We start from the raw sequence: 27,170 nt of genomic DNA, 5'->3' as shown, positions 1-27,170 counted from the left end.
CCTAGCTGTTAAAAATAGTAAAGGACTGACATTTTCAGAAATGTTGAAAATTAAAAATTATTCTTCATGTTTTTAGTGTTTTTAAGTATCCAAAATACTTTTTTTTTTAAAACAAGGAAAGGAAGGAAGGAGGGAGACAGGCAGGCCTTTCTTTTATCTTTATGGCTCTGCACAGTCGCCCCAAGGTATGTGGCTAACATCACTCCATTTTTATTATTTTTATTACTGTCCTCAGCAGGGCAGAGGGCAGTTGAGGTTAAAAGCCAAGGGTACCAAGCTAGGCTGACCTGCTTGCAATCCCCCAGTTAGGCAGTACCCAAACCAGGACAGCTCCTCCAAATCCTAGCCTGTGATCTCTTCAGGCCACCACTCCTGTTTACTACTTACTGGAGAGGAGGGGACACCCTGTCCCCTTGGACCCTGAAAACAGCCGCAGATCAGAGCAGTTATTAAGATGTGTGTCAGAGAGAGGCAGGAGCGAGGAAGAAGATTCTTTAGGAATCTCCAGGCCAGGCCTTCGTGGAGTATACCTTCCTCCCTGTGCCTCGTCCCCTGTCCTGGAGGACTGCAGGTGCAGAGCATTCACCCCAGATGGGGATGAGAAAAGCAGGGCTTTCACTTCCACAGGCCCCCGCAGGCCTGACTGCAGGCTCCGTCAGGAGGTCTGGCTTTCCTGTGAAGTTGCCCCTTGGTGCCGGATGACTTCAGAGCAGCTGTGCTGAGACATGAGTGTGGGGGATGGGACGGGGGCAGGTGAGAACTGGATCTTCTCTAGAGAAGGAAACTGCAATCAAAGGATATTGGGCATCTCTGCCTCCAGGGGGCACTGACTCCATGCGTCAGTGGGAAAATAAAACACAGGTGGAAAAGGGCCCCAGAGAGGCCCGCGGTGCCAGTGAACCTGAGACTGGAGAAAGCAGCACCATTCCAACCAAGTGCAGAATGAAAAGGCTCCAAACGCCCGAGACTAGTGATGCTGCTCCTGGAACCTGGGAAGCTCATTTCTGGACTGTTTAATAATGGTTGAAGGGCTCAGACAGACCCATGAATGAGTCTGGAGAGACTCAGACACGGCAGGCATTTGAGTCACAAAATGCAAGAAAGAAATGAACTATTTTGCCTGCTCACTTTGTGCCAGTGATTTTCTGCCCTCGGTTAAGGATCTCAGTTACCCAGTGATCGTGTGAGCATCCTTCAAAGATCTGGCCCCTCTGTGGTTGTGGGCAGGAAAAGGACAGCCCCAAGGGCTGAGTGCACCCACAGGTCCTGGTTGTATGCCCTGTGTGCACCCATTCTCTCCAGTCTTCCATTTCCTTGTCAGTAAAAGCAGACATAATTATGTTCCCTCTACCTGGCTGACAAAGCGACAGTGCCTGGAAGGGTATACACACAATGCTTGAACCTGTGTGGCTCAGACAATTTTAGACCGGAGAAAGAGTGACTAGGACGGTATCACGGATCCTTCCTCGTAGACTCAGGCTCTGAAGAAACCTGGTTTGCTGAAAATACTGGAATCTATTTCTGGGAATGGGAACGGGAATGGCAAAAATGCTGAATCCACAGGGCAGCAGGCCAAATAGATGATTTCCAGCCAGGACCAGGGGACCAGGGCTCCAGCCCAGGAGGCCCTGCTAGCATGGTCCAGCAAGAGAGAAAGCCTGGCTGAGTCTTCCTAAGCAGGAGAGGGTGGCATAGAGTACCTACCAGAGTCAGGAACGGAGCCAGGCTGCCTGGGCGCAAGAGCCAGCTTTGTAGGGACTTGCTTAGGGATGCTTGCAAGTCACTAAGTCTTGATTTCTTTTTCTTACTAATCATAGTAGCAGAACCAGGCTTAGACCTGGGCACAAGCAGTCCCTGCCTTGGGCCCATGCTGGCCTCTTCTGGCCATGACCCCTCTCCACAGGGTAAGGAGTCTACAGGGCCAAGAAGACTTAAGGTGGAGGAAGGATCTAAAGAGGTAAGTGGAAGCAGGTGATTTTCCAGGGCCATCCAACTACTCTGTATGATACTATCAAGGTAGATACCGAGCACTGTCCATTCGTCCAAACCCACAGAATGCCCAACACCATGAGTGAATCCCAAGGTGAAACACAGACTGTGAGTGACAATGATGTCTGCAGTGCAGGTTCCGTGGCTGCTCTGCTGGGGATGCTGGTGGTGGGAGGCTGTGTGTGCTGGGGGGCACATAATATGGGGACTCTCTGTACTTTCTGCTCAATTTTGCTGTGAACCTAAAAATGCTCTTAAAAAAAAATAAAGTCTCTTAATTAAAGAGAGAGAAAGACAAAGAGGGAGGGAGAAGGAGAAGGAGAGGGTCACAGGAGAACAGCAGCAATGGTTAAAAAAAAAAAAAAAAAAAAAAAAAAAGGCCAAGTAATAACATCAGAGCCACAGGAGAGTAAAAGTCTGCACACTTTGGCTGGGGAGCTTCAGGTCTGAGCCTTCGTCTTCCAGCCCTTATGTGGCCTGAGTCCCTCCGGGTTCCTCGGCTCCCATGGACAGACACCCTTGCTCCAGGCATCCTAATTCTGCCCCTTCTTCCCTTAAGCAGGGGCAAGAGCATTTCCTGCCCAATGACAGCTGAATACACTGTCCCTGCCCCTCCTTCTTCCAGGGTCATCGGGGACCCACAGCCCTAACAGTGACGTCTGGGTGTCTGGGCTGCTTTCTTAAAATATCAATATTTACGATGATGGTATCTTCATTTAGGTTCCCTAGATAGATCAATAATTAATATATTTACAACAAAACCAGACATCAGCTCATCAGGGTTCCCTCCAAAGCAGGCCCTGCTTCCCAGCAACCACACTCATCTTTCCAAAAGCACATCGCTCCTCTGCTAGACACTCGAGATTCCTGCCCCCTCCCTTCTTCCTCTTCTGCTCTCTTCATCTCACCTAAAGGATTACAGGCAGGCCCCGTTTTGTTCAGGGTCACACGCTAGAAACAATATTCCAACAGGGAAGTGGAATGGCTCCGCCCCCGCCTCCAGGGGTGCTGGGAAGCTCACAGGATGCTGGGTGTGTCCACAGTCAGCACCTCCTCATGTCCAGTGGCTGGACTGTGTTCTGTCCCCACAATTGCTATTTCCAGCCCTCACCACCCTCTTCGTGCCTCTCACACCCCCACTTCTCCCTCCTACTTCAAAAAAGACTTCCTATTTCAGAAAATAAGGGGAATCTCCTTGCAATGCCCTCAACAGATTCAAAACTTAAATGATGACTTTGTCCACTCACCTCTTCCTGGATTTCTATCCCTGACACCCAAGATGCATCTGCGCCCATGCCTGGTGGCCAGGCTTGCCCTCCATCTGGGGAAGGCGGTGTCCATCATTCTCCCCAAGGCCCGTCCCCATTCCCCTCCCCTTCCCTGCTGTATCAACCGTCAGTCCCCTCTCCCTCCTGCCTCATCCATCTCTCCTTTGCCACTGACTTTTTCCTGACTAAAACATTCTGAAAAAACATCTCCCTCTATTTTCACTTTACCCTACAGCACTTGGGCTCCATCCCACTGTCCCACTAAGAGAGCTCCTACTCATGGTGTTATCTTTGACTTTTTTCTCTTCATACTCAATGTGCTTACCCTGGAGAATGACATTGACTTTATAGCTTTAATTGCTTAGATACTGAAAAAACTCACATTTAAATGTTCAATCTAGACCTGTTCCCCAAGTGTCAGTGAGAATGTCCAACAGGTGGGCAGCTTCATGTCCATTTGCCACGGGTACCTCAAGTTAAGGTGTCCCCAACTCAGGCTCTATTTCTACCTCCAACCTTGTCCTCCCTTTTGTATCCCCAACTCAGTGAATGCTATCACTGCCCTCCCAGATGCTTCTGGTCACTACATTCAATAAATCACTCCTCCTTGATATTTTAAAGTCATTCTCCTCTTTATTCCCACTGCAGCCCTGATCTTATTTCCAATTCTCATAGTTTCTCATTGGGATCCCTTCAATGACCAATTTGTTATGTCCTCGGTTTATTTTCTTATACTTTACTTATTCTTCTAATTTTTCTACAATGGGAATTTATTAATAATACATTCCACACAAACAATAAAACACTATTTTAAAATAATATCCATGCAATATCCCTGCCTAGTAGTTCACAGTTGCCCAACTCTGCCAGCAGGCTGGACCGGCTTATAAAACTGGACACACTCCTCAGGCCACCAGAATACATTTCTACCTCCCTGTGTTATGTGCTGCTCCCTGTGCCACTTAGCATCATCATCTGAGCGCACTGTTTGCAGGTGGCATGGCAGGAAACAGGAAGGTACCCAGGATGCAAGAGTCAAGGTTCAAATCCTACTTCTGCTAATAAGTTGTGTGATGTGAGCAAGTTGCTTAGTCTCTGAGCCTCTGTTTCCTCACCAGGGCCATGGGGATAAAATCCCCTATGTCCCAAGCCAGTGACGAATCAGCAAGCTATCGTATGTGACAAGGTTACATACGATACATACGATACATAGGATACATACGATGGCTCTTTCAGAGTAAGCACTGAGCCATGGACCATGCAAGAAAAGCCCCAATTCACAGCTGTCACTTTCTTCATGGCCTAACTCCAAAAATATTACTTTCCTTCTGCTCTGATGTATCTTTCCTTAAATTATTAGGCTTTTGTAGACTCATCTTGTCTCCCCAGACTGTAAGTGATCTTAAGGCGTGGGGTTCGCCCTCTTCCTTCCTCGGTGTTTCCCTCTACCCAGTCCTGGATGGTCTCTGCCCAGAGACTGCCTGCCAAATGCACAGAGTTACTAATGCAGGATTAACAAAGGCTTGTGCTCAGTTCTTGGCCAAATCTGAAATTTACTTTCTAGGCTATGAGAACAGACAAGGGTGTTTTATAAAGCAGGGATGGGGGTAGGCAGCGGGGAAGGGGACATGCAGGGGCTGAGGGCGGGGCAGGGAGCAACTTACCTTTACACTGCAAACCCTGCCGCAAGAGGCCCCAGAGGAGGGACCCACAGTGATCGCAGAAGGTGGGGACCTTGTAGTTGTGGATACCGAACTTGTGGGGCATGTTGACGCTGAACCGCTGGGAGCCCACCTGCAGGGATGGCAAGACACAGGGTCACGACCGAGCTCCTCCGTGTCCCAGAGGGCTTGTCATCAGAACTCTTGCAGAACTTCTTTCCGAGAGAGCATGTGTCATTGTAGGTGGCAGGCCCTAGCTTGGCTCTGAAAGCTGCCCTGAGGTGAAAAGAGCCCCATCCTGCCCCGGCCTTGGCTCCTGATGCTCTTAACTCATTGTTGGCTGCTCCATTTCACTGTGCAAGACCAGGCCTGCTCCCCAACATGGTCCCCTCCAGGACTTCAGGACTTCAAGCAATCACAGTACAGTGTCCTCAATGAGTACCTCAGGCCAGCTGCAGTGGATCATACCTATAATCCCAGCACTTTGGGAGGCTGAGGTAGGCGGACCACCTGAGGTCAGGAGTTCAAGATCAGCCTGGTCAACATGGTGAAACCCCGTTTCTACTAAAAAGACAAAAATTAGCCGGGTGTGGTGGTGCCGCCTGTAATCCCAGCTACTCGGAAGGCTGAGGCAGGAGAATTGCGTGAACCCAGGAGGCAGAGGTTGCAGTGAGCCAAGATCGTACCACTGCACTCCAACCTGGGTGACAGAGCAAGACTCTGTCTCCAAAAAAAAAAAAAAAAAAAAATTTGCACCTTCAATACTGCTGTGTGCCTGGAAGACCCACCGAGGCAAAAAGCCTCTAGGGAGCTCAATGGTGAACACGGGATTCTGTGCAGCAGCGTAGAAACCCTGCACAATGTTGTGGAACACGGGATTCTGTGCAGCAGTGTGTAAACCCTGCACAATGTTGTGGAAACTATGGATCAGTTAGGACAGACAACAATTAGGAGGAAGATGGCTAATACAGCGTGGTGAACACTAAGAATGCTCAGGTCTCAGCGCTGAGCATTCTCAGCTAATTATCTCAGCTAAACCTCACCACCACCCTACAGGGCAGAGGTCCATGATTGCCCCAACTTCACAGAAGAGGAAATGAAGGCACAGCAGGATCAAGAAAGATGCCTATAAACTGACAAGAAACAAACACGGGCTTCCATCCCCATGAATCTGCATTCAGACCCCAGGCTTTTTAACCACTATGCTGCCTCCTACTGATGATTTAAAAGGGGTAAAGAGATGGTGGCAAGACAGAAGGGAAAGGAAGAGGAACAGAAGTCTAGGTGTATGATCGGGGGCCTGGGTCTGCCATGACCCACTCATGAGTCTCAGGCAGGTTTACTGACTTCTCGGAGCCTTGGATTTCTCAGGTGGCAAATAAGGATGGCCCCTCCACCCCATCCCACCTAGTGCCACAGGATGGCAGGGTCAATGAGACTGCAGGGTTGGAAGAGGCTAGAAGCATAACACATTTCATGGAAGCAAGGGTCTGCTGGGCTACTTTTCTGGGTCATTTCTGCCCCTCCACAGTGCTACCCTCCATCTGTGTCTCTAGTGGAGCAGCTGCACCCCCAGCCCATCTCAGAATCGGCAGGAGACCATCACCCAAGACATCCATGGGCTGGGGATGTCTTGCCACCCCGGGGATTAGGAAGTGGCTGACATGTGGCAAAGCTGGGCCTCAGCTCCCTAGCTGACTCATGAAGGAAAGGCCCCCATGGGGGACTAATGAGGGGGGACATGAGAGCTGGAAAGGGAGCTCGACTTGAATACAAGCGTGAAGATAAGTTCCCTAGCACCCAGTTCCAAGGAATGGCTGATCCTTCCATTGGGCCAAGATTTCACTGATCCCTACTGACATGGATGGTCTACCACTTAGGGTCTTGCCTGGGAACAAGAATGTCAGCTCTACTGAAAACAACTGTACTCACCCATCCTTAGATGCGTAGCTTAGGTGTGCCTGTTTGTGAATGTAGACTTGTTGCCTCTGCCATGGTCTCTCTCACTGCTAAGGAAGTATGAGATTACTGTGCCCACTCTATTCCTACACAAACCCTGAAGGCATGGTGGCCCTATACTGAGAATACAATCTTGGTCTCTTAGGAATCACCTCATAGGGGTATGAATGACAGACTAAGGTGAAAAAGTGGGGAAGTTGTCCCAGGTGGCCAAGAAATTCAGTGTGGGGGTGGAAAGAGCTACATGACCCTCAGCTGGGACCACTTAAAACTCTAAGGTATCAGAGAACAGAGGGAGGAGGATGAAGGAGCCCACACAAGAGCATGCCACAGCATCAGACCGACCGAGAGGCCAACACAAAGACGGCATGCATGCAGGGGGACATGTCACACGTGTGCTTGCTGAGGAGGACACAGATACAATGGGGTGAGTAAGATTCACAGAGAGAACATGGAGAGGAAGAAAACGGTAGGAAGAATTGTGAGATTCAAGAAGAAACAGGTGACACCAGTGGAGATAGAGCATTGTTTGGTTACCACACCTGGAAGTGCAGGCAGGGTGTGAGTCCACCACATGCTAAGACACACAGACATGAGACGGGGGTGGACCAGAGTGTTCATGGTGCAGAACACCCAAGAAGCCCATCACCAGAGCACCTTTTAATAGGAAGGAGGGCATTGAAAGCATGGTGTTTAGGGCTACACGTGTTTGTGGCGTGTATGATGTGTGTATGCACAGGCATCAGACTAAAGGTGGTTACACAAAAGAATGAACTCAAAGTTTTGTCCCTAACAGCTCAGTAACCCGGCAGAGGGCACGCCCATGACCCTGAGGGGCCAGATATGCTGACACTAAAGGAGACTGGCCTCGGGAAGCACAAGATGGTGGCGGGGAGAGCCAGGACTGGCAGTCAACTCTGCCAAGCTAAGAAACCCAGAGCCTCCCTCTCTCAGTCCCTGGCAATTTGTCCCTGGTGGTACATGCCAAGTTTGGGAACACACTTCACTGGAGACTTCTTCTCACTGCTCAATATGCCAGGAAAGACAGTCAGAAGAACTGGGTCGCAGATCAAGCTGGGTTCTGAACATTTCAAATCTCAATGCTTTAACGTGCATGGCATAGACTCCTATGGGACCTTTCCCTCCAAAAAGTGCAGATGAGCTTTAGAGTCCTGCAGAGTCAGAGACCTGCAGGTGATGAGACTGAGATCCTTGAGGGAACGATTAGTGTACTCCTCTTTGCTTCCATGGGACACAGCATAGCGCCTGTCACACAGGACATACCCAATAAATGCTCAATGGAATGTCCATAGGAAGGAAATAAGGCAGACAACAAGCAAGCCATCTCTTTCATTTCCCTGTGAAAACAACAATGATGTACTGGGGTCATGATCCTAGACCAGGAGTCAGGAGGCGCAGGCACTGGCTTGCAGTTTTAACCACAAGAGAGCCCCTGCAAACAACGTTGGTGCTCTGGGCTCAGACTACCCTTCACGGACATGGAAGGCTCAGTCTAAGCCTTGTCCTTTGCTGCTTTCCCGAGACAGTATGAAAGCAGAAGAAGAGAGAAGATGGGAAATGCCTGAATGCCAGGATGCTATTTGACTGAATTATTAAGGAGCAGGCAGAAGGTCTCTGTAAGTCAGTCCCGTTGGAAGTCAAATTGTGGACCAGCTGATTATAAACCTACCCAGGGCCTTTCTCTCTAACCCCCAATTATAATAGCCTATGACTACACAGAATTTATTTTCCCTAGAATTAAGAGCATGCTTTTGAAATCAAGTGTTCTGATAATACCTACATCCACATTCACAACTGTCATCTTCCTCAAAAAGGTTTTTTAATCTATCAGTGGGACTATCATTCTCCTAATTGCTCAGTTAGGAGAACCTAGCTTCACTGTTGCATTTTTCTGCTTCCTTACCTCTACCAAACTAGGCAATCGGATGCTAGTTTCTAAGATGAAGAGACAACACATAGTGCAGTGGTCAAGGGCTCAGGCTTTAGAACAAACTGCCTGGGTTTGAATGTGGCTCTTAGCTGTGTGATTTGGGGCAGGTTAATTTTACTCTCTGTGCTTCTATTCTGTTGTAAAATGAAGATAATAACGTCTACCTCATTAAGCTTACTATGCGGTTAAATAATGTATGTTAAAGTACTTCAATCAGGGCATGGTAAGTGCCCAGTGAATGTTGACTATTTTTATTGCTGTGGTTATTGCCACCTCCTAAGTATTCCTTGGGCTTGTTCATTCCACACCATTCCCCCATCAGCTCATTAAACATAAGGTTCCTGCTTGTGTTTCTATTACTGTTTATTACCTGTGAGGAGCTAGTGACACATCGGTTAGCCACTTTAGTTCTGATGAGATGATGAAATAAAAGAATTCATATTTTTCTTGTGGGCTTGAGCGCTGGGCTCACACTGTACTTGGCATAACATCCAAGGGGATAGAACTAACTTGGACCTGTGCTCATCCTGCGGATGGTGTCTCATGCCGGAAGACTGTGGACAGCTCCCTTTGTTTTTTATCAACACAATGAAATGACAGGGTCTCAGGCAGAGAAGGTTTTCTTGGGAACCACAGAAGAGGCGGTGAAGGGAGGGGCTGGCAGTGAAGAAGCCCAGAATTTCTGTGTCACACTTACCTGGTCGGGGGTCTCCTGCTTCTTTAACCCAGCACACTTGGTGATGATGAGCTCATGGCACCGCTTGTGGACCACACAGGTGCAAACTGCAAATAGCAAAGACAGGAACCCTGAGCGACACTCGGGGAAGGGAGTATCCCTCCCAGGATCTATTCAGGGCTTGGTGGAGGGACAAGGGGGGCCAGGCCCCTTCTGCCACTGAGTCTTAATTTAATACCCTCCTGAAAGTCTTTCATGCAGCTATTTCTAAACACTGTGCTATCAGAGCCATCAGAGTTTCCTAAATGCTCCAGAGAGCAAGGTAACATTTATATTCAAAGGACATCAGCAGTTTTCTCCAGTTCAGGGAGTACTGATCAATTTTTTCACTTCAATATGCCAAGGTCAGGGAAAAACTTCCTTCCCGCCCTCCCATGGAGCATTGCCTGTTAGAGGTGTTGTAGTGGCCTCGCGCCCCACTCGGGACCATGCAGGGTGGCTGATGCGACAGGGGGTCAGCAGGCAGTGCAGAGGTTCTGAGGCTTTTTTATCTGACTGTGTCCTGATATACCAAACTTTAAAATTCCCATCGACTTTAATACGTCCACAAGAAGTGGCCTGTATCTGTGTTGTTAGTGTCATAGGGCAATGTGGGCAGTAGGTGGCTGAAGAGGTAAGTAACTGTTTGTGTACACGTTACCCCAAAGAACAGCAACTTCCACCAGACACTACTCCGTGGGTGAGACCCAGCAGTGCTGGGTGAGGAGATAGAAAAACCTCTCTGCTCTAACCTCAGCGAAACCACCACACGACCATGCCACATTTCTACCCTCCAATTTTGTAAAGCTTAACCTTGCATTTGTAGTCAGTTAACTGGAAAGGAATAATCTTAGTGCCTTCAAGTGAGCTTTAAATTTTTCAGGGCTAATGATCATACAGCTGAGACCCAAAAAAAGGGATTCGACAAGGACCTTTCAGTGATACCGAGTACAACGAGCAGGCGAGGAAGCTTCTCTAGGGAGGGAGAGAGGGAGAGAGCTGGCAGAATACACAGACCCAGTTCAGGACAAAGTGGGACTTTCAAAGAGCCTCCAACTGAAGCAGTATGTCTCTTTCAGAAAGATGAAAGTGCCACCTGCTCCAGCTGGGACACAAAGGCTGGGTGGATCGGGGACCTGCTGAGACCACAAGGACACCTGGAGACGGGTGGCACCTGCAAGATACCTCCCATATATATTCCCATATATGCAGAAGTAATGGCTAAGTGGGAACAAAGAAAGCAGGGTCCTGCCTCTTGGAGAGGAAGTATAAGCATGCAAGCTGTGGAGAGCCTCCAAATGTCATCAGACCCAGCACCTGTCTCCTATGGGTGCCAGTGATCTGGATCTAACCATGGGCCTCTGAAGATTTAGTTCATAAATGCCTCTTACCTTGACACTGGTATCCCTGCTTTCCTATGACACCCCTGAAAAGAAGAATAATTTTTTTTTTAAGTGAAATCTTACCAGGTCAAAAAACAAACAGAAAAACCACCCAATTCGGGCCACCACCCACATTGCACCAAGTACGTGGAGTATGCAGAATATTGTAATTTCTCTCCCACTTGCAAGGTGCCTTAAATGTCTCCTTCCAGAAGGTCACAGAAGGCAGCCCCAGTGCTTGTGGACGGTGCAAGGTTTGGTCAGCGTCAGAGCTTGATTTCGTACACAGAGAGCCATTCTTGTGCAGTCAGCAATGTTCTAGAAAGCCACAAACGACCCTGCTTGCTCCTGGTAGGCACTGAGCAGTCAAGCATACCTTTCCTCATGGACAGAATGGACATTCCTCTTCTCCCAGCACCAGGACATGCTCTGTGGGCCCTCTAACTGTGGAAGAGTGCTGCAGCTGGCTCGTAGATTTCCCTGGGCAGTCCAAAGACCACCAATGATTCTAAGCCAATCTGTGCCCCGAACTGGGGGTTCAAGAGGTTGTCTAGGTGAAGGCCAACATTAGAGGTTCCTTCCATGGCCAGAGTGGTATTCCCAGGGCAAGACATAAAGTCAGCATGGACACAGAACAATCACACAAACCTGGCCTTACCCCTGTCCTTATATACTAACTACAGCTGGTCAGGGAGCTCCCTGCAGTTCCCAGCCCAGTGGAAGCCAGAAGTTATTCGGGTTCCACCCCAGGGAACCTAGAGCTCAGTGGCCTTCACCCATGGGCTTAGAGGAGACCTGAATCTGTAAGACCAGCCACTCAGTTCATGACCAAATATAGCAAGTAAAGGTCAGACAGCTGGGTCTGCCCTGGTAATTGGAAGTATCTGTGGCTGGAATGGGGCATTAATTCTGCCTCAGTTGGGCTGGGCTTGCTCTGAGCTATATCATCTCAGATGTCTACGCCAACCTGGATGATTGACTTTGTGACATCGCAAGGATAAGACAAGTGACTCCTGGATACCTGGAATCCAAGGGGTCCTCAGAGCCCAGTGCAGATGTCCCTGGCTGGGTTCATACTGCCTCACTCGCCCTCCCTGGCTGGATCCAAGGGTTCATGAAGGCAACCTCTACCTCAGCTTCAAAGAGCTCAGACAGCTTGCCGGAAAGGCTGCTGCGGTGTCAGGAAAAGTACAAACGTTAAAAGTCACACTGCTAGGGGTAGAATCATACTTCTGACACTTCCTAGCTGGAGGACATCAGGCCAGTCTTATTTTCATTTCTGAGCCTTGGTATTGTTAGTGGAATGGAGCTGGTCATGGATCATCTTTATCCCTGCCCCTCTCCTCCTTCCAGATTTTTTTATTTATTTTTATTTATTTTTAATTTTTTTTTTTTTTTTTTTTTTTTTTTTTTTTTGAGACGGAGTCTTGCTCTGTCACCCAGGCTGGAGTGCAGTGGCCGGATCTCAGCTCACTGCAAGCTCCGCCTCCCGGGTTCACGCCATTCTCCTGCCTCAGCCTCCCGAGTAGCTGGGACTACAGGCGCCTGCCACCTCGCCCGGCTAGTTTTTTGTATTTTTTAGTAGAGACGGGGTTTCACCGTATTAGCCAGGATGGTCTCGATCTCCTGACCTCATGATCCGCCCGTCTCGGCCTCCCAAAGTGCTGAGATTACAGGCTTGAGCCACCGCGCCCGGCCTATTTTTAATTTTTTTTTAAGACAGAATCTCACTCTGTCACCCAGTCTGGAGTGGAGTGGAGTGATCTCGGTTTACTGCAACCTCCACCTCCCGGGTTAAAGCGATTCTTATGCTTCAGCCTCCCAAGTAGCTGGGATTACAGGCACATGCAACCATGCCCAGCTAATTTTTGTATTTTTAGTAGACACAGGGTTTCACCATGTTGACCAGAGTGGTCTCAAACTCCTGACCACAAGCAGTCTGCCTGCCTCGGCCTCCCAAAGTGCTGGGATTATAGACATGAGCCACTGCGTTTGCACCCAGCCTCCTTCCCGATTTTCTAACACATCCTAGACATCAGATAATTTCATTTCTAAATAATTCAGTGGATTATTATTCAGTGGAATCCTCACCTTGGATTCCTGACGTATGTCTCTAAAAGGTAAGGATCCTTTTTAAAAACACATAATCAGCTGTGTACAATGACTCACATCTATAAACCCAGCACTTTGGGAGGCAGAGGTGGGTGGATCACTTGAGGCCAGGAGTTCTAGATCAGCCTGGCCAACATGGTGAAAACCCATCTCTACTAAAAATACAAAAATTAGCCAGGCATGGTGGTGTGCTCCTGTAATCCCAGCTATGTGGGAAGCTGAGGCATGAGAATCGCTTGAACCTGGGAGACAGAGGTTGCAGTGAGTGGAGATCATGTCACTGCACTCCAGCCTGGGCAACAGAGTGAGACTCTGTCTCAAAACAAGACACACATACACACACACACACACACACACACACAGTCACAATATCCTTGTTGGTTATAAAATCTTAACTCCTTTGATAAGATAAAACTCTAGGTATAAAGTTGCCAGAAACCATCACTTCTTTCCATGTATTTCCCCCCATGTACTAAACACACACTTAGCCCTCCAGAATAGTCCCCTGCATTCACATAAGGAAGAAACGAGGCATGCCAGCATTCTTTAAATGAGGTGCATAGTCTCCCCTACCCCATCCCCGACTTCTTGCCACAGATATGTTGTAACTAAAGGTTCCCGAGAGAGGCTTACCAGATGAAGTCTCTGCAGTGGGAGCAGTAGGTGGGCTGCCGAAGATAGGTGGCCATGAACTTGTGGCCGTTGACCTGATGGACCCTGCGCCTGACGGCCCCCTGCCGCTTCCTCGGCCGCATGCGTTCCCTGAACACGCGCTCTTCATTGTCTTTAGGGGCTGGGGAAGGACAAGAGCAGGGAAGAAAACAGAGTCTGGGTTAGTGCACCTTCCAAATGAGCTCCCTCCAGAGAGTTACTCCATCCCTGGAAGAGTGGAGCTGGGGTGAGTGGGAGGTAGCCTTTGTGTGCGGAGGGACTCGGGGGTCTGAGGAGTCTCACTGAGCAGCTGGAGTGAGCAAGCACACGCAGGGTGGAAAGGCCCAGAGTGTGCCTGTTCCTGCTACATTGGATCCATCCAATCCAAATTCTGCTCCAGGCTGGCTGCCCCTTTCCTCCCTACACAGGCTGCAGCTGGTTTCAAGGGCTTGGGGGTCAAAAGGCTCAAGGTTCGCATCTTAGTGCAATTCCTGAGCAGTGTGACCTTGGATAGGTGGTGTTTCCTCCCCGAAGCATCTCAGCGCATCTCCCTCTATAAATGGCGATGGCAGTGCCGGCCACACGGGTGGCTGAGAGGATGCAATGAGATGAATCTCCGCACCCTGAGCTACCTAGCTCAAGAAGTAGCTGCCTAATAAATTTGACTTCTTCCTTCTTTCTCTGACCTAGACTAAGCCAACCGAGAGTATTTTCCCAGAGGTCAAAAGGAGAGGGAAATATGACACAGTGAAAGCAGTTTCCCAAAGGCTCAAGACCATCACCATGGACTGTAAGATCCCACTGGGGTCGAAAAGGTCTTCCCTATACCTTCCTTCCCTCTACTTCTGAGACTGCCCGGCCAACTGAGAATGCCTTGCAAGGGGACTCACAGATGATCACAAAAATAATAAAGATAATTGTTATCTTTACATATTTTTGCCCCCTCAAAATTAATATATTGAAATCTTAACCCCCAAAGTGATACTATTTGGAGATGGGGCCTTTGGGAGGTAATTAGGTTTAGATGAGGTCATGAGGGTAGGGCCTCCATGATGGGGTTAGTGTCCTTATAAGAGGAGGAAGAGACCGGAGTGAGTGAGCTCTCTGCCATGTGAGCAAGGAAGAAGGCCCTCACCAGAGCCCACCCATACTGGCTCTCTGATCTTGGACATCCAGCCTCCAAAACTGTGAGAAGTCAATGCCTGTTGGTTAAGACAGCCAGTCTTTGGTGTTTTGTTATTGCAGCCTGAGCTGATTAAGACAAGGATGACCATGATAAATGTTTATCGTGGGTTTATGCTGTGGCAAGTGCTGTGCTAAGTGTGTTATATCTTGGTGATATAACACATCTCACTGAACTTTCAAAACAACTCCACTTGAAAGGTACTGCTATTAGCCCCACTTTACAGGTATGCAAAGCGAGAAATAGAGAGTTTAAGTAACCTACTCCTGTTAACACAGCTACTCAGTGGGGAAGCCCAGATTCTAACCCAGAGAGTGAGAAAGAGGCCAATGTTCCTCCACCCACATGATGCTCTGAAGGACGGCCTGCACTCCTTACAGAAAGTCCCCAAGCTCTCATCTGAGTGGCTCTCATCACCAAAGAGTCCAGCTGCCTGTGGCTTCCCCAAGAACACAGTGGACAGGCTCTGGGATTCTTCCTAGGTTCCTGACACCTTCTAGAAGGTCTCCTAGAAGGTCCCCTGCACAGGTCAGCTTAAAATGCACTGGAAGGCTCTGTGCCCCCAAAATATCTCCAGGCATCAGCGAGTGCTTGACATCTCACCATAACAGGGCCAGTCTTCAGGGGAAGAAGCATTGCTCCTTCCTGGACCTCTCTGAATGTAAGGTTCCCTGAAGTGAAGGTCATATGTGTGACCCGAACAACGGATTAATCCAAGGGCATCTTGTTATTGGAGGGTAGGGTAGAGGGAAGGTAAAATTGAAGGTAAAAAGTGAGAACAGGACCAAATGTGCAGTGTGTGCTTTCAAGGAAGCAGCAGCCTCTGAGCAAACTGGAAGCTGTTTATTGGAAATCTGCCCTCGGTGTTCCCAGACTGCATCTTCAACACAGGCTCAGATGACCCAGGTGGAGGTCTGCTTGTGGACCCCCTGCTTCTTGACCCCTAGCCTACCTGGGTTTCAAGTGGTGCTTATTGTTTCAAAAAGTCTCTGACATCGCTGACCTTCTGGGTAAAGAAAGCTCACCACCTCCTACCCTGCTCCAACCTAGGGGTCTTGACCTGCTGACTAAATTCTCACAGGAGGACCCAGGTCTGTTCTAGTATAGAGACAGCAACACACACACCTGCAGAAGTATGGCAATCGCTATTTGGTGCTGCCATCATAGGCAAGTTTTTGTTCCACTTCATACTTTCACAGTGTTGAGAATGTTCTACTATTTTTATAAGCAAGAACAAAAATGTGATCACCAAAAACCAAAACTATTCAGTAGCCCTTACTTGCTTTAAACTTACCTACAAAAACTCAATCCAGAAACATCAACCCTGGGCATCGTAGGACATAGGATGCAGGTTCTTTTTGTAAAAGAGCATCCTGAACTCCTTTCACAGGATTCGCCATGGAATACATTTGAACAGTAAGCCCATCCCCTAATGCATTTAAGATGCAATTTGATTTACAAATCTCTCAATTGACTAGTTGTTTTCATCCTGGGAAACTATTTTCAGTTAAAATGATGATGGAACCAATCTAATTTTCTCAAAGGAACACTTATGATGGTGGTTACAGTCCTCCCTAAGAGCCTTATTTCTCAACTTTTTATAGAAATGACTAGCAATGAAACCAAACGTTCTAAACTGTGTTGACATCAATTCAATAGGGCAATATAGCAACCAATTAATTTTACTCCATTCATTTTAAAGCTCTCTCAGTGGGGTGCCCTGATACCTGGGGGAAGCTGTTTAAAGTTGCTGGGGGTGTGCAGGGGGAGCCTCAGGCACAGGCTAGGCAGACAGCCGAGGATAACTCCTGTAAGTCAGAGTTCTAAGTCCAACTTCCTCCAGGGTTTCTATTACCGTTGCCCCAAAGGAGCATCTGCACTGCCTTTTAAGTCAGATTTGATGTCAGATATGGAAAAACAGAAGGTCACAGGAGGGAAAGAACATGGGTAAACTTCATGCTTCAAGTGAGGCTTGTGTGCAAAGCTACAAAGCAGGTGATATGAGAAAGGGGTTGGAGCCTGTGGCTAGTGAAAACACCCCAATTCCACATTCCTCTGGGCAGGAAAGCCACGGGTCAGGCCAGAGTATCCTCAGTTCTGTCACCCACAGGTGGAGAAGAAAGTGGCCTATAGGATGTGAAAAGGGGAGCTACTAGGTCCCTCAGTCCCCAGGAACCTCCCTACTGGGGCCTGGAGTCCACCACCAGAAAGGGATCCCTTCAGCATTTCCATCCGCTACGAAAGGTCTTTTCCAAAATGTAGCTCCCATATATATATGAACTTAATTCCTTTGTCCCACTGGTCTATATGTCTGTTTTTATGCCAGTACCACACTGTTTTAATTGCTGACGTTTTGTGATATATTTTGAAATCAGGAAATGTGATGCCTCCATCTTTGTTCTTTTCACTCAAAATTGCTTTGACTGTTCAGTCTTTCATGGTTCCATACAACTTTTAGGATTTTTTTTTTCTGTTTTTATTGAAAACACCTTTGAGAATTTGATGGGACGCATATTAAATTTGCGGTCACTTTCAAAAAAACATTAATTCCTGTATGGACATTTTAACAAACCCTAATTCTTCCAAGCCAAGAAGAGTCAACAAGATCAACAACTCTTGTTGATCTTCAACAAGAGTGCCAAGAATATACAATGGAAAAAGGATATTCTCTTCAATAAATGATGTTGGGAAAACTGAACATCCACATGCAAAAGAATGAAACTGGATCCTTATCTTTTACCATACACAAAAATCACCTAAATGTGGATTGAATACTTAAATGTAAGCCCTGAAACCATAAAGCTCCTAGAAGAAAACATAGGGAAAACTTTCTTGACATTGGTCTTGGCAATGATTTCTTAGATATGACACCAAAAAGGCAACAAAAGCAAAAATAAGCAAGTTGGACTACATCAAACTAAAATGCTTCTGCACAGCAAAGGAAACAATTGACAGAATAAAAAGGCAACTTGCAGAATGGAAAAAAATCATTTGCAAACCATATATTTGAGAAATATATGATATCCAAAATACCTAAGAAACTCCCACAACTCAATGGCAAAAACAAACAATCCAATTTAAAAACGGGCAAAAGAACTGAGTAGATTTTTCTCTAAAGAAGACATACAAATGGCCAACAGGTATACAGGTATTTAAAAAGATGTTCTACATCACTAATCATCAGGGAAATGCAAATTGAAGCTACAATGAGATGTCACTTCACACCTATTAAGATGGCTATTTTATATATAAATAAACATATATATATATATATAAAAGATAAGTGTTAGCAAGGCTGTGGAGAAAAGCGAATGCTTGTTCACTGCTGATGGGAATGTAAAATTGTACAGCCACTATGGGAAACAGTATGGAGGTTCCTTAAGAAACGAAAAACAGAACTACCATTTGATGCAGCAATTTCACTTCTACAAATCCAAAGGAATGAAAATAAGGACCTTGAAGAGTCCTCATGCATCTGCACTCCGACATTCACTGCAGCATCATTCACAATAGCCAAGACATGGAAGCAACCTAAATGCCCATCTATGGATGAATGGTTAAAAAAAATATACGGTGTATTCATCACGTACACACAAAAGAAAACACAAGGCAGAAAGGTATGTTCCAAATATTTAGAAAACATTAACATTGGTCATTCATTGACACTGGTGGAATTACAGGTGATTTTTACTTTTCTCCTTGTGCTTCTTTGTATTTTCTAAAAAGAATCTCTATTGCTATTTTTAAAAAGATACAACAAACAATGAGAAACCATAATTCAAAAGAGATTGTCTTCTCAAATGAATGACTTACACTAAGGCGCAGTGTTCTACTGTCTTCAACCCTAGTTACACAGATGACTAAGTAAAAGCCAAAGAGAGCCACCTGATACTTTTATGAAGTGTAAGGCTAAAGGAAAGCTGAAGCAGAGTTCTATGTCCTTAGCATAGCTTTCTTCCTTGATGTAAATAAAATGCTTTGTTACAATTTCTAAAAAAAGAAAAAAAAAAAGAAAATATGGTGTATTCATGCAATCGAATGTTACTCAGCCACAGAAAAGAAGGAAATCCTGCCATTTGGGGCAACATGCATGGGAGGATATTGGCTAAGTGAAATAAGTCAATGGTAGGACAAATACTACATGATACCACTTATATGAGGAATCGAACGTGGTTGAACTCATAGAAGCAGAGAGCAGAATGGTGGTTGCCAGGGGCTGGGAGAAAGGAGGAATCGGGGAGATTTTAGCAAAGAGCACCAAGTTCCAGTTATGCAAGATGAATAAGTCCTAGAGATTGTGCAGCTTTGTGCCTATAGTTAACATACTGTATTGTATACTTAATTTGCTAAAAGGATAGATCTTAGGTTAAATGTTATCACAAAAAAATAAATAAAATGCAACTCTCATAGTAGAGGTAATATGTATGTGTCTGATGTATAAAATAATAGATCCACAAACGTATGTATATGTGTATGTACATATAGTATGTATACTTTATATTATATATTGATCCATAATATAGTATATATAATATGTATGATACATACATATATAGTTTTGCTGAACTATTTGAAGGTTATAGATGTAGTTCTTCACTCTTAAATACTTCAGTCTTTATCTCCTAAGAACAAAGACATTCAGCTACATAATCACAATAACAGAGTCAAGAAATTTAACATTGATATGGCATTATCTAATATATAGGTCGTATTTGAATTTTCCCAATTGTTTCCCAAGTGTCCTTTGTAGTTTCTAATTTTCATCCAGGAGTTACCTAAAGCTCATGCCTTGCATTTGGTTGCCATATCTTCTTAATCTTAGTCTAGAACAGTTTCCTTTACTGTTCTAGATACATAAATGTATCCTTTTGATGATACAAGACCACCACAAAGGCCTATGGATCAACAAATTGAAATATATACATCAAGATCCCCGTAGATAACGGCTTAAATGACACAAACGTAAAATTTTCATAAGATATTTACTATAATCAGGAATTTTAAAATGCAAAGCAGAACAGTTTTGGCATACCACTGACATACCATTTAATACCTAAAAAAGTAACCAATTTGTTTTAAAATTATTTTCCATTATTGGCAAGTCTACTATGAAACTGACTTATTCATTCACTGCTAGAGGCAATGCCAGTTGGCAAAATGTTTTCAGAAAGCAGTATCACAAGACACAGAGACCACACAGGAAACGCCTCAAAGAGATTCACATCCTTTGATTTGGCAACTCCTTAGGAATTAACTCTAAGTCAATAATTAAACAAACTAAAAACCATATCCTTATAGATGTTTCCCTTTGCATATCTATATTAGCCAACAAACAGAAATGACTTGACTGTCTACTATTAGGCAAATGGTCTGATAAATTACATTACATTGACAGCAACTTTAAAAGGGTGAGGAAAGGCCACAGAAACCTGGAGAAATGTGATGTAATATTGTGAAAAAAGAATGAACAATAATACACCTCTATGTCAAGCAAATTTGCAGGCTGAAGATAAGAACGGTGCTCCACTAGGATGATGGGATTAGATAGGTTGACATTTGAAAAAGTGTTCTCTAATGCTCTTTAATGACTTTTTAAAGCTTTCACTTGCCTAAAAAGCGTTAGGTAATGAGGTGTTCCATCATGCTGCAGGAGTGGGGGGCTGCTTGGCACAAACAGGAGGTGAGGGAACTGCAGCTTGCCGTGGAGAAGGGGAAAGAAGACGGAAACCACCAGCTTCCCAGCTGCCTGTGCTTCTGGACTAGTAAACGCCGGGCCCGCTGCACACCAGAGTTACTGGACCCATCCCCCTTCACCTCTGAACTGCTCCAAAAGATGCTGGCATGCTCAAACACAGTGACAGTTCATTTGCCGTGACCTCTGAGGCAACACCAAGGTTGGCTGACCTCCCAGAGGACCCATTTGGTTCTTTGGAGGTCCCTTGTTTTATGCCTGCATCTGCCTCACTGCAGAAGGGGTGAACTTGAGTCAAGGAAAGGCCAAGACAAAGCTGGATAACTTTTGGGAAGCTTTCTGTGGAAATGCAGAACTTGGCTGTGCAGATGTAACAAGAATTCACAAAGGCATAAGGCTAAGCAGGGACGTCCTCTGAAGCAGCTTCAAGACCCACAGTAACCCCAACCTCCAACAACATTCCAGGGATGGTTTCTCCTTGATTCAATTAGGCTATGAATTTCAAACTCCAGAAGCTTTTATATCAATGAACATTTTACGGCCCCAGTGCACAGGATAATCTCTCACAGGCTGTAGGCAGGTGGCAAGAACAGCAAAAAGGGGTCTGTACTGTGCAGTTCTTCTGTTTGTCTAACTTCACCTGGCCCCTTTTCCTTGGGGGTGAGACTTCTCAGTCTGCACCAGAGGAACACTCAGGGACTCAGGGAGAGACAGCCCCTGGTGCCAAACCCTAGACCACATTTTCTGGCCAGTCTGGTCACTGAAGTTTTCACTGTTCCACTGTCTTTTCTCTTACCCACCACATCTCCTCCCACACAAAAAACAAGCTGGAAAAACTGAACACCCTCTTCATGTGGGGTCATGGGCACCCACAACCTCAGTGTTCTTAGGATGCCTTTCAGTTTAGGAATAGTCAGCAGAGAATTTCTTTAAAAAAAAAACAAAACTTTTTTTTTATTTCAATAGCTTTGGGGTACAAATGGTTTTTGGTTATGCAGATGAATGATATGGTGGTGAAGTCTAAGATTTTAGTGCACCTGTCACCTGAGTAGTGTACATTGAACCCAATAGGTAGTTTCTCATCAGCACCTCCCTCCCATCCTTCCCCTTCTGAGTCTCCAATGTCCATTATACCACTTGTACACCTTTGCATACCCTTAGCTTAGCTCCTACTTTTAAGTGAGAACATGCAGTCTTTGGTTTTCAATTCCTGAGTTACTTCACTTAGAATAATGTCCCCCAAGTCCATCCAAGTTGCTACATAAGACATGATTTCATTCTTGATTATGGCTGAGTAGTATTCCATGGTATGTATGTTATGTATGTGTGTGTGTGTGTGTGTGTGTGTGTGTGTGTGTGTGTGTATCATTTTCTTTATCCACTCATTGGCTAGTGAGCACTCAGATTGATTCCATATCTCTGCAGTTGTGAATCTCTAACAGTGAATTTCTAACACACACCGACGTATGCCTGGATGCCAGCAATCCCTTCTAGAGTGCATGGAGCAAGAACTGCCAAGAACAAGGGTCAACCTTGCCTGGGCCAGACTTGCCAACATGCATGATCTTGGGGCACCACTGTCATTCCTCACTGCAGGACAGTCCCCTACCCTTTGTGTTCAGGGCACACAGGGATCTTTCCCTAGGCAGGTGCGTTGTGGGATCTTCTTTCTTTTCTCTGAGCTCTCTCTTTTGACCTCCCCTTTCTGCCAGTATGGTTGAATGAGGTGTTAGCAGACTGGACAGATTTTGTTCTTTCCCAAAACCTGCCTAATATCCTTGAGCAAGTCATTTAATCTCTTTGAGCCACTGTTTTCCTATGTTATCTATCAGGAGAGGGGCAACTCCATGGCTCAACCCAAACCTCAAGTTGAGTGGAGCAGCACAGACCCATGTTGGATCCCGAGGCAAAAGGAAAAAAAGAAAAAAGTGAGTCATCCTGACTGTATCTTTACTTCAAATTTTGTTATTTCCTTCATTAATCTGATTTTCTAAACTACTACATTACAATATTATTTATCTTGATTTCTGAGACTTGGGGCAGCCCTAAATTCTGCTTGCACCACAGTCCTGACCTTGACTATAATGGTTGATAAAGGCCCACGTGAAGTTCTCCTTCCTAAGCACTCCAGGCTTCACAAAGGTGGTGGGAGGGTGGCTCCTGTTTGCCCTTCTCTCCCTCTGCTGGTCTACTGTGGGGTGGTAGGTAGGCTTCCAGGACCTCCTTCACCCCAGGGGACACTCCAGGATGGCCCCCAAAATCGATAGTGTAAGGACCAGAAGTGACAGAGAAAAAATACTGCCAAAAATGTGATTGGTTCAGATGGTGACTGTTGAATTTCGCCTGGCATCTAGCACATGCTGAAGGGAGGGTTTTCTCCTCCTATGACCATGGCAGTGGGGTTTGGAGCCGGCTCTGGATCCTGTAGTACACACCACTCCACATCTGGGGACTACACATAGTAGCCTGAAATGGCCACCGTGGGGGCCTTTACAGGAAAATCAACAAACGCTACAAATCAGGACTTCCTTGGGGAGGTTGTTGTTAAGCATTTACCACCAGCACACTCCTGGCCCTGAGGAGATCAGACGTATACAGCCATGGTTCAGGTTCTTTCTCTTTTATCTTTCCCAAAACAGGCTGTATCCACCAACGCCATGGCTTTAGTTATCCAATACTGACTTCCAGAAACCTTGTATCTCTCTGTCTCCTTGGAGCCAACAATGCCCCACTGAGGAAGAACGACAGCCTCAGCCCTGACCCTGCAGAACCTGTTCTGATGCTCCCTTGTGGCCCCCACCCTGCTGGGGTTCAGCTACCCCCAGATGTTACATACCTGCCACTGTAAGAGGGAGTGTCTGCTTTATCTCTCCCACACCCCATCCCATAAGGCTTTAGGACAGCTCACTCCATCTCCAGACTGGGAAAACTGTCAGGAAGACTGGGCTGGGCGAGGAACACTGACTTAGCTCTAGAACAAAATCAGAAACGGGACGAGATTGAGGAAAAGCCTGGGGTTGGGGTGCGGGGCAGCTCATCGGGAGGCTTTTCTTGGAATCCAGGTGGAGTGATTCCAGTCTTCAAGATAATTTTACAACACAAAGAAAGCAATTCAACTGTCCTGGTATTTTGGTCTAAATAACTGTCAAACCCTGGATATTCAGAAGCCGAAAGATGCCAGCTAGCATTTATGCGGCCCCTGCCAGATGCTGAGCATGATTCTAAGCACCTTAAGTGTATGAGGTACTACTATCTGACACACACGAGATAGTGTCCCACATGCGTGCAAGGTAGTAGCTCACACGTGTGACAGAGCATCACACACATGTGTGAGATGGTATCTCATACACACATGCATGAGAGCATCACAGGCACCCGCGGTGATGTTAAGCATCTATGAAGTATCAATATTAAATATTCATGCAATATGTAAGCATCTTACATACTTCCTCTAATGTCACAGGCATTACTTTTGGCTCAAAGAGGTTAAATAACTGTCTTGTGAAAGGCCATGCAGCCAACAGTAAAGGTCAGTTTGGGATTTCCCACCCTGGCCCAGCCATCCACATCTTCCAAGGATGGCGAAATAGCCTAGTCCCACTTGCACCAACTGTGTGTGTAGAAGGTTCCTGTCAGCTGCTGATCACCCACCTCCCCACACATCTGCCCTTGCTTTCACCTAGAGACTTAGAAAAGAAAGCTGAGGGGGACTGATTAAGTCATGGCACACCCACATAATGGAACTTAATGCAGCGGTTTAACAAAGTAGCTATGCCAAGCCCACCAAGAAAGTAAGCAGAAAAAGAAAACTAAGAAACACGTTGATAGTGTGTATTTATTTGTATAAAATGAGAAAAAAAAAAGAATATACTCAAACACATATAAGCAAGACTGCGGATGGAAAATTTCTGAAAGGGTATATAATAAGCTATTCATCCTAAAAATGTTTATCATGTGGACACTGGATTCCAGGCAATGTTCTAGGCACAAAGCGATAACCCATGGCTACTCTCTCAATTTTTGTTCTCAGAAATTCTGGATCTGGTCCTTAATAGACAGGTCTCTGCTAACAAAGCAAGGAATTGCCATGATAGTCCAGATTACAGTGGTCATGACTGGGAGGTGCTCCTCACAGAAGCTAGTCTGCAACCTTCCCCTCTCAATCTCTGGGCAGCCTACTGAATTTTCTGTTTCAATAATGCTCTGTTTTGACTTTAAAAATTTACTGGTAAATATGCAAGGTCAATGGAAAGAAAACAAACCAAACAAAACCAGGTACTAAAAATCAAAGCAGCCGCGCCTTTTATTTTGTAATTTTCCATAGAAAAATAGATGATAATGTTTGCAAGTGAAATAAATACTTCATGACAGTGAGTTTTAAATATTGTGTAAATATTTATGCGATGTCAAAGAATATGTTCTACATGTGTACTCCCACAATGCATTAAAGAAAATTTGTTCAAAACAGGAAAGAGGAAACAGCAACTAATTCCCTCAGAGAGATTATTCGATGCTATCTGTATCTTCCCAGAGAGGCACACAATGAGAATCAGAAACATCTGAAAGGAGAGGTTTGGGATTGCCTGCATGTTTTATTCTGCATGTAATCTAATCAGAAGAGAACCAGTGGCATTTCAAGATTAACGTCTCAAGTTTAACATGAACCGTTGTTTCTTCTTCCTCTTGACTTTCTGAAGGATCTTTGCTGTGTTCATGGCAGGACTTATGCTCTGTCCAGGTATGAAAACAAAACTGCAGCTAGTGTTCACTATATAGGAAAAAAAAAAGTGAAAACCTCAGACCTTGATATGGTAGGCACAGCAGCACTAGGGTAAACTGAGGCAAAACATGGTGATTGACAGCGGGAGAAAAGAAGATGCCAAACTCCAATCTCACTGCCCCATGGTTTCTGATGCCAAGCACACTGTGTTGAACACGAAGAAGCACTGAGGAGCAGTGATTTCACTTAAGCAGGAAGCCTGCTAGCCTCTAGTCTATATTCATTCATTCATTCGCCCATTCATTCATTCCTTCCTACATCCATTTACAGTTATATATTAGAGTTATGGTGGAACTTTACTGCGTGCCTCTGGTACCCAGGAAAAATTACTACTTCCAGGAGGAAACCACAGAGCAAAATCCCCCCAGGCAGACCTGCTGAAAGCTCAAAGAGTGCTCCCAGCCTGGGAAATCTGCCAAGTGGGGCACCAGCCAAGGGTGGGACCAGAATCCCTGTTGGTGCCAGTGATGATCTGAGATGAATCACAGGAAACTGAGCAATTGCTGCATTATCGGGCACCTGAGCACAATGGAGCTCACGTTCCATGAGGCCAGGTTCTGGTCACTGTTCATGCTTCTAAAATGCTGTATTAAAACAGGCCAGTGGACAAGTCTAAAAGTCTTAGTAGGATCTCTGCCCATCCCCAGGTGCTGGTTGGTGAACATGGAAAGGGTGTGAATTTGCCAAGTGGAGTGGGACATTCCTCCCTCAAACAAATAACAAGTCTTTTAACGCCATAGGCACCGCAGCCCTAAGGGCTATGGGGTTATTTATTGAAAAACCCACACCCTTCCAGTGCTGTTGGTAGCAGCCATTCCACATCACCCAGTCAGTGGCAGGCCACATTCCATGAGAGTAAAGCAAAGTGACCTCAAGATCACACCCTTCGACGTCACAAGGCTCCCAGCTACCTCACCTTGGGCTCCACAGAGCTTCTCAAAGGAACGTGCCTGCACAATTTCCCAGACTACCACAGTGAGCCAACTTTTTAGTTTCTCAAACTCCTTCTTTACTAAGGCAGTTTTGAGCACTTGCTAATTTTAAAGTCAGAATTAAAAAGAAAAAGAATGGTCTTTCCCAAGAGATCCGGAGTCCCGGCAGGACTCCCAGAACGCTGACCAGGTGGGTATTCTGATTAGATGACCTGGGAAGGAAGAAGAATTTCAAGGAGTCTGAAAATAAAATGGAGATAAAAGGCAATGGAAGAATGGTAAGGCAAAGGAAATGGAGAAAGAGGATAAAAAGAGGTTAAGGTGGCTGAGTGCGGTAGTTCATGCCTGTAATCTCAGTACTTCCGGAGGCCGAGGTGGGAGGATCACCTGAGGTCAGGAGTTCTAGACCAGCCTGGCCAACATGGCAAAACCCTGTCTCTAATAAAAATACAAAAATTAGCCAGGTGTGGTGGCATACACCTGTAATCCCGGCTACTCGGGAGGCTGAGGCAGGAGAATTGCTTGAACCCAGGAGGCAGAGGTTGCAGTGAGCCGAGATTGTGCCACCACACTCCACCTTGGGCAACAGAGCGAGACTCAGTCTAAGAAAAAAAATAAATAAAAACAAGTAAAGATGATTATTATGCCACCCAGTCTGAGCTGGTAAATACCTAAATGAACCCACATCTTCCCAGAAAGCAGAGGGACTCATTTTACATAACACAATCTACTCTCCCTGGTTTTTTGGTTCCTTCTGATCAGGAAATGAGCTTGCCTTCCTTCCACCCTCCCTTCTATTGACCCAGGCCCATCTAGTCCCCATGGCAGGGCACTGGGAGATAGACCTCCCTTAGGAAGCTTCAGATAGGTGAACAAGCCCCAAGTCTTTCCATAG

At 46.0% G+C, this 27,170-nt stretch overlaps 1 protein-coding gene across 2 annotated transcripts in view; it reads right to left on the bottom strand.

The window, feature by feature from the left end:
* The window catches only part of LOC105464958 (protein kinase C epsilon), a 538,891-nt gene that overhangs the window by 199,803 nt on the left and 311,918 nt on the right, over window positions 1-27,170 (bottom strand). For both annotated transcript variants that reach the window (XM_011713128.3, XM_011713127.3), the window contains exons 3-6: window positions 13,671-13,830; window positions 10,935-10,969; window positions 9,526-9,611; window positions 4,922-5,051 (exon numbers count right to left, since the gene is read on the bottom strand). In XM_011713128.3, the coding sequence (XP_011711430.1) occupies window positions 4,922-5,051; window positions 9,526-9,611; window positions 10,935-10,969; window positions 13,671-13,830 (411 nt within the window). The remainder of the gene's footprint in view (window positions 1-4,921; window positions 5,052-9,525; window positions 9,612-10,934; window positions 10,970-13,670; window positions 13,831-27,170) is intronic.

The sequence above is a fragment of the Macaca nemestrina genome, chromosome 13, assembly GCF_043159975.1.
Source record: "Macaca nemestrina isolate mMacNem1 chromosome 13, mMacNem.hap1, whole genome shotgun sequence".
NCBI classification, from domain to species: domain Eukaryota; kingdom Metazoa; phylum Chordata; class Mammalia; order Primates; family Cercopithecidae; genus Macaca; species Macaca nemestrina.
The sequence above is the reverse complement of the archived record's forward strand: the minus strand, read 5'-3'. Positions and strand labels throughout refer to the sequence as shown.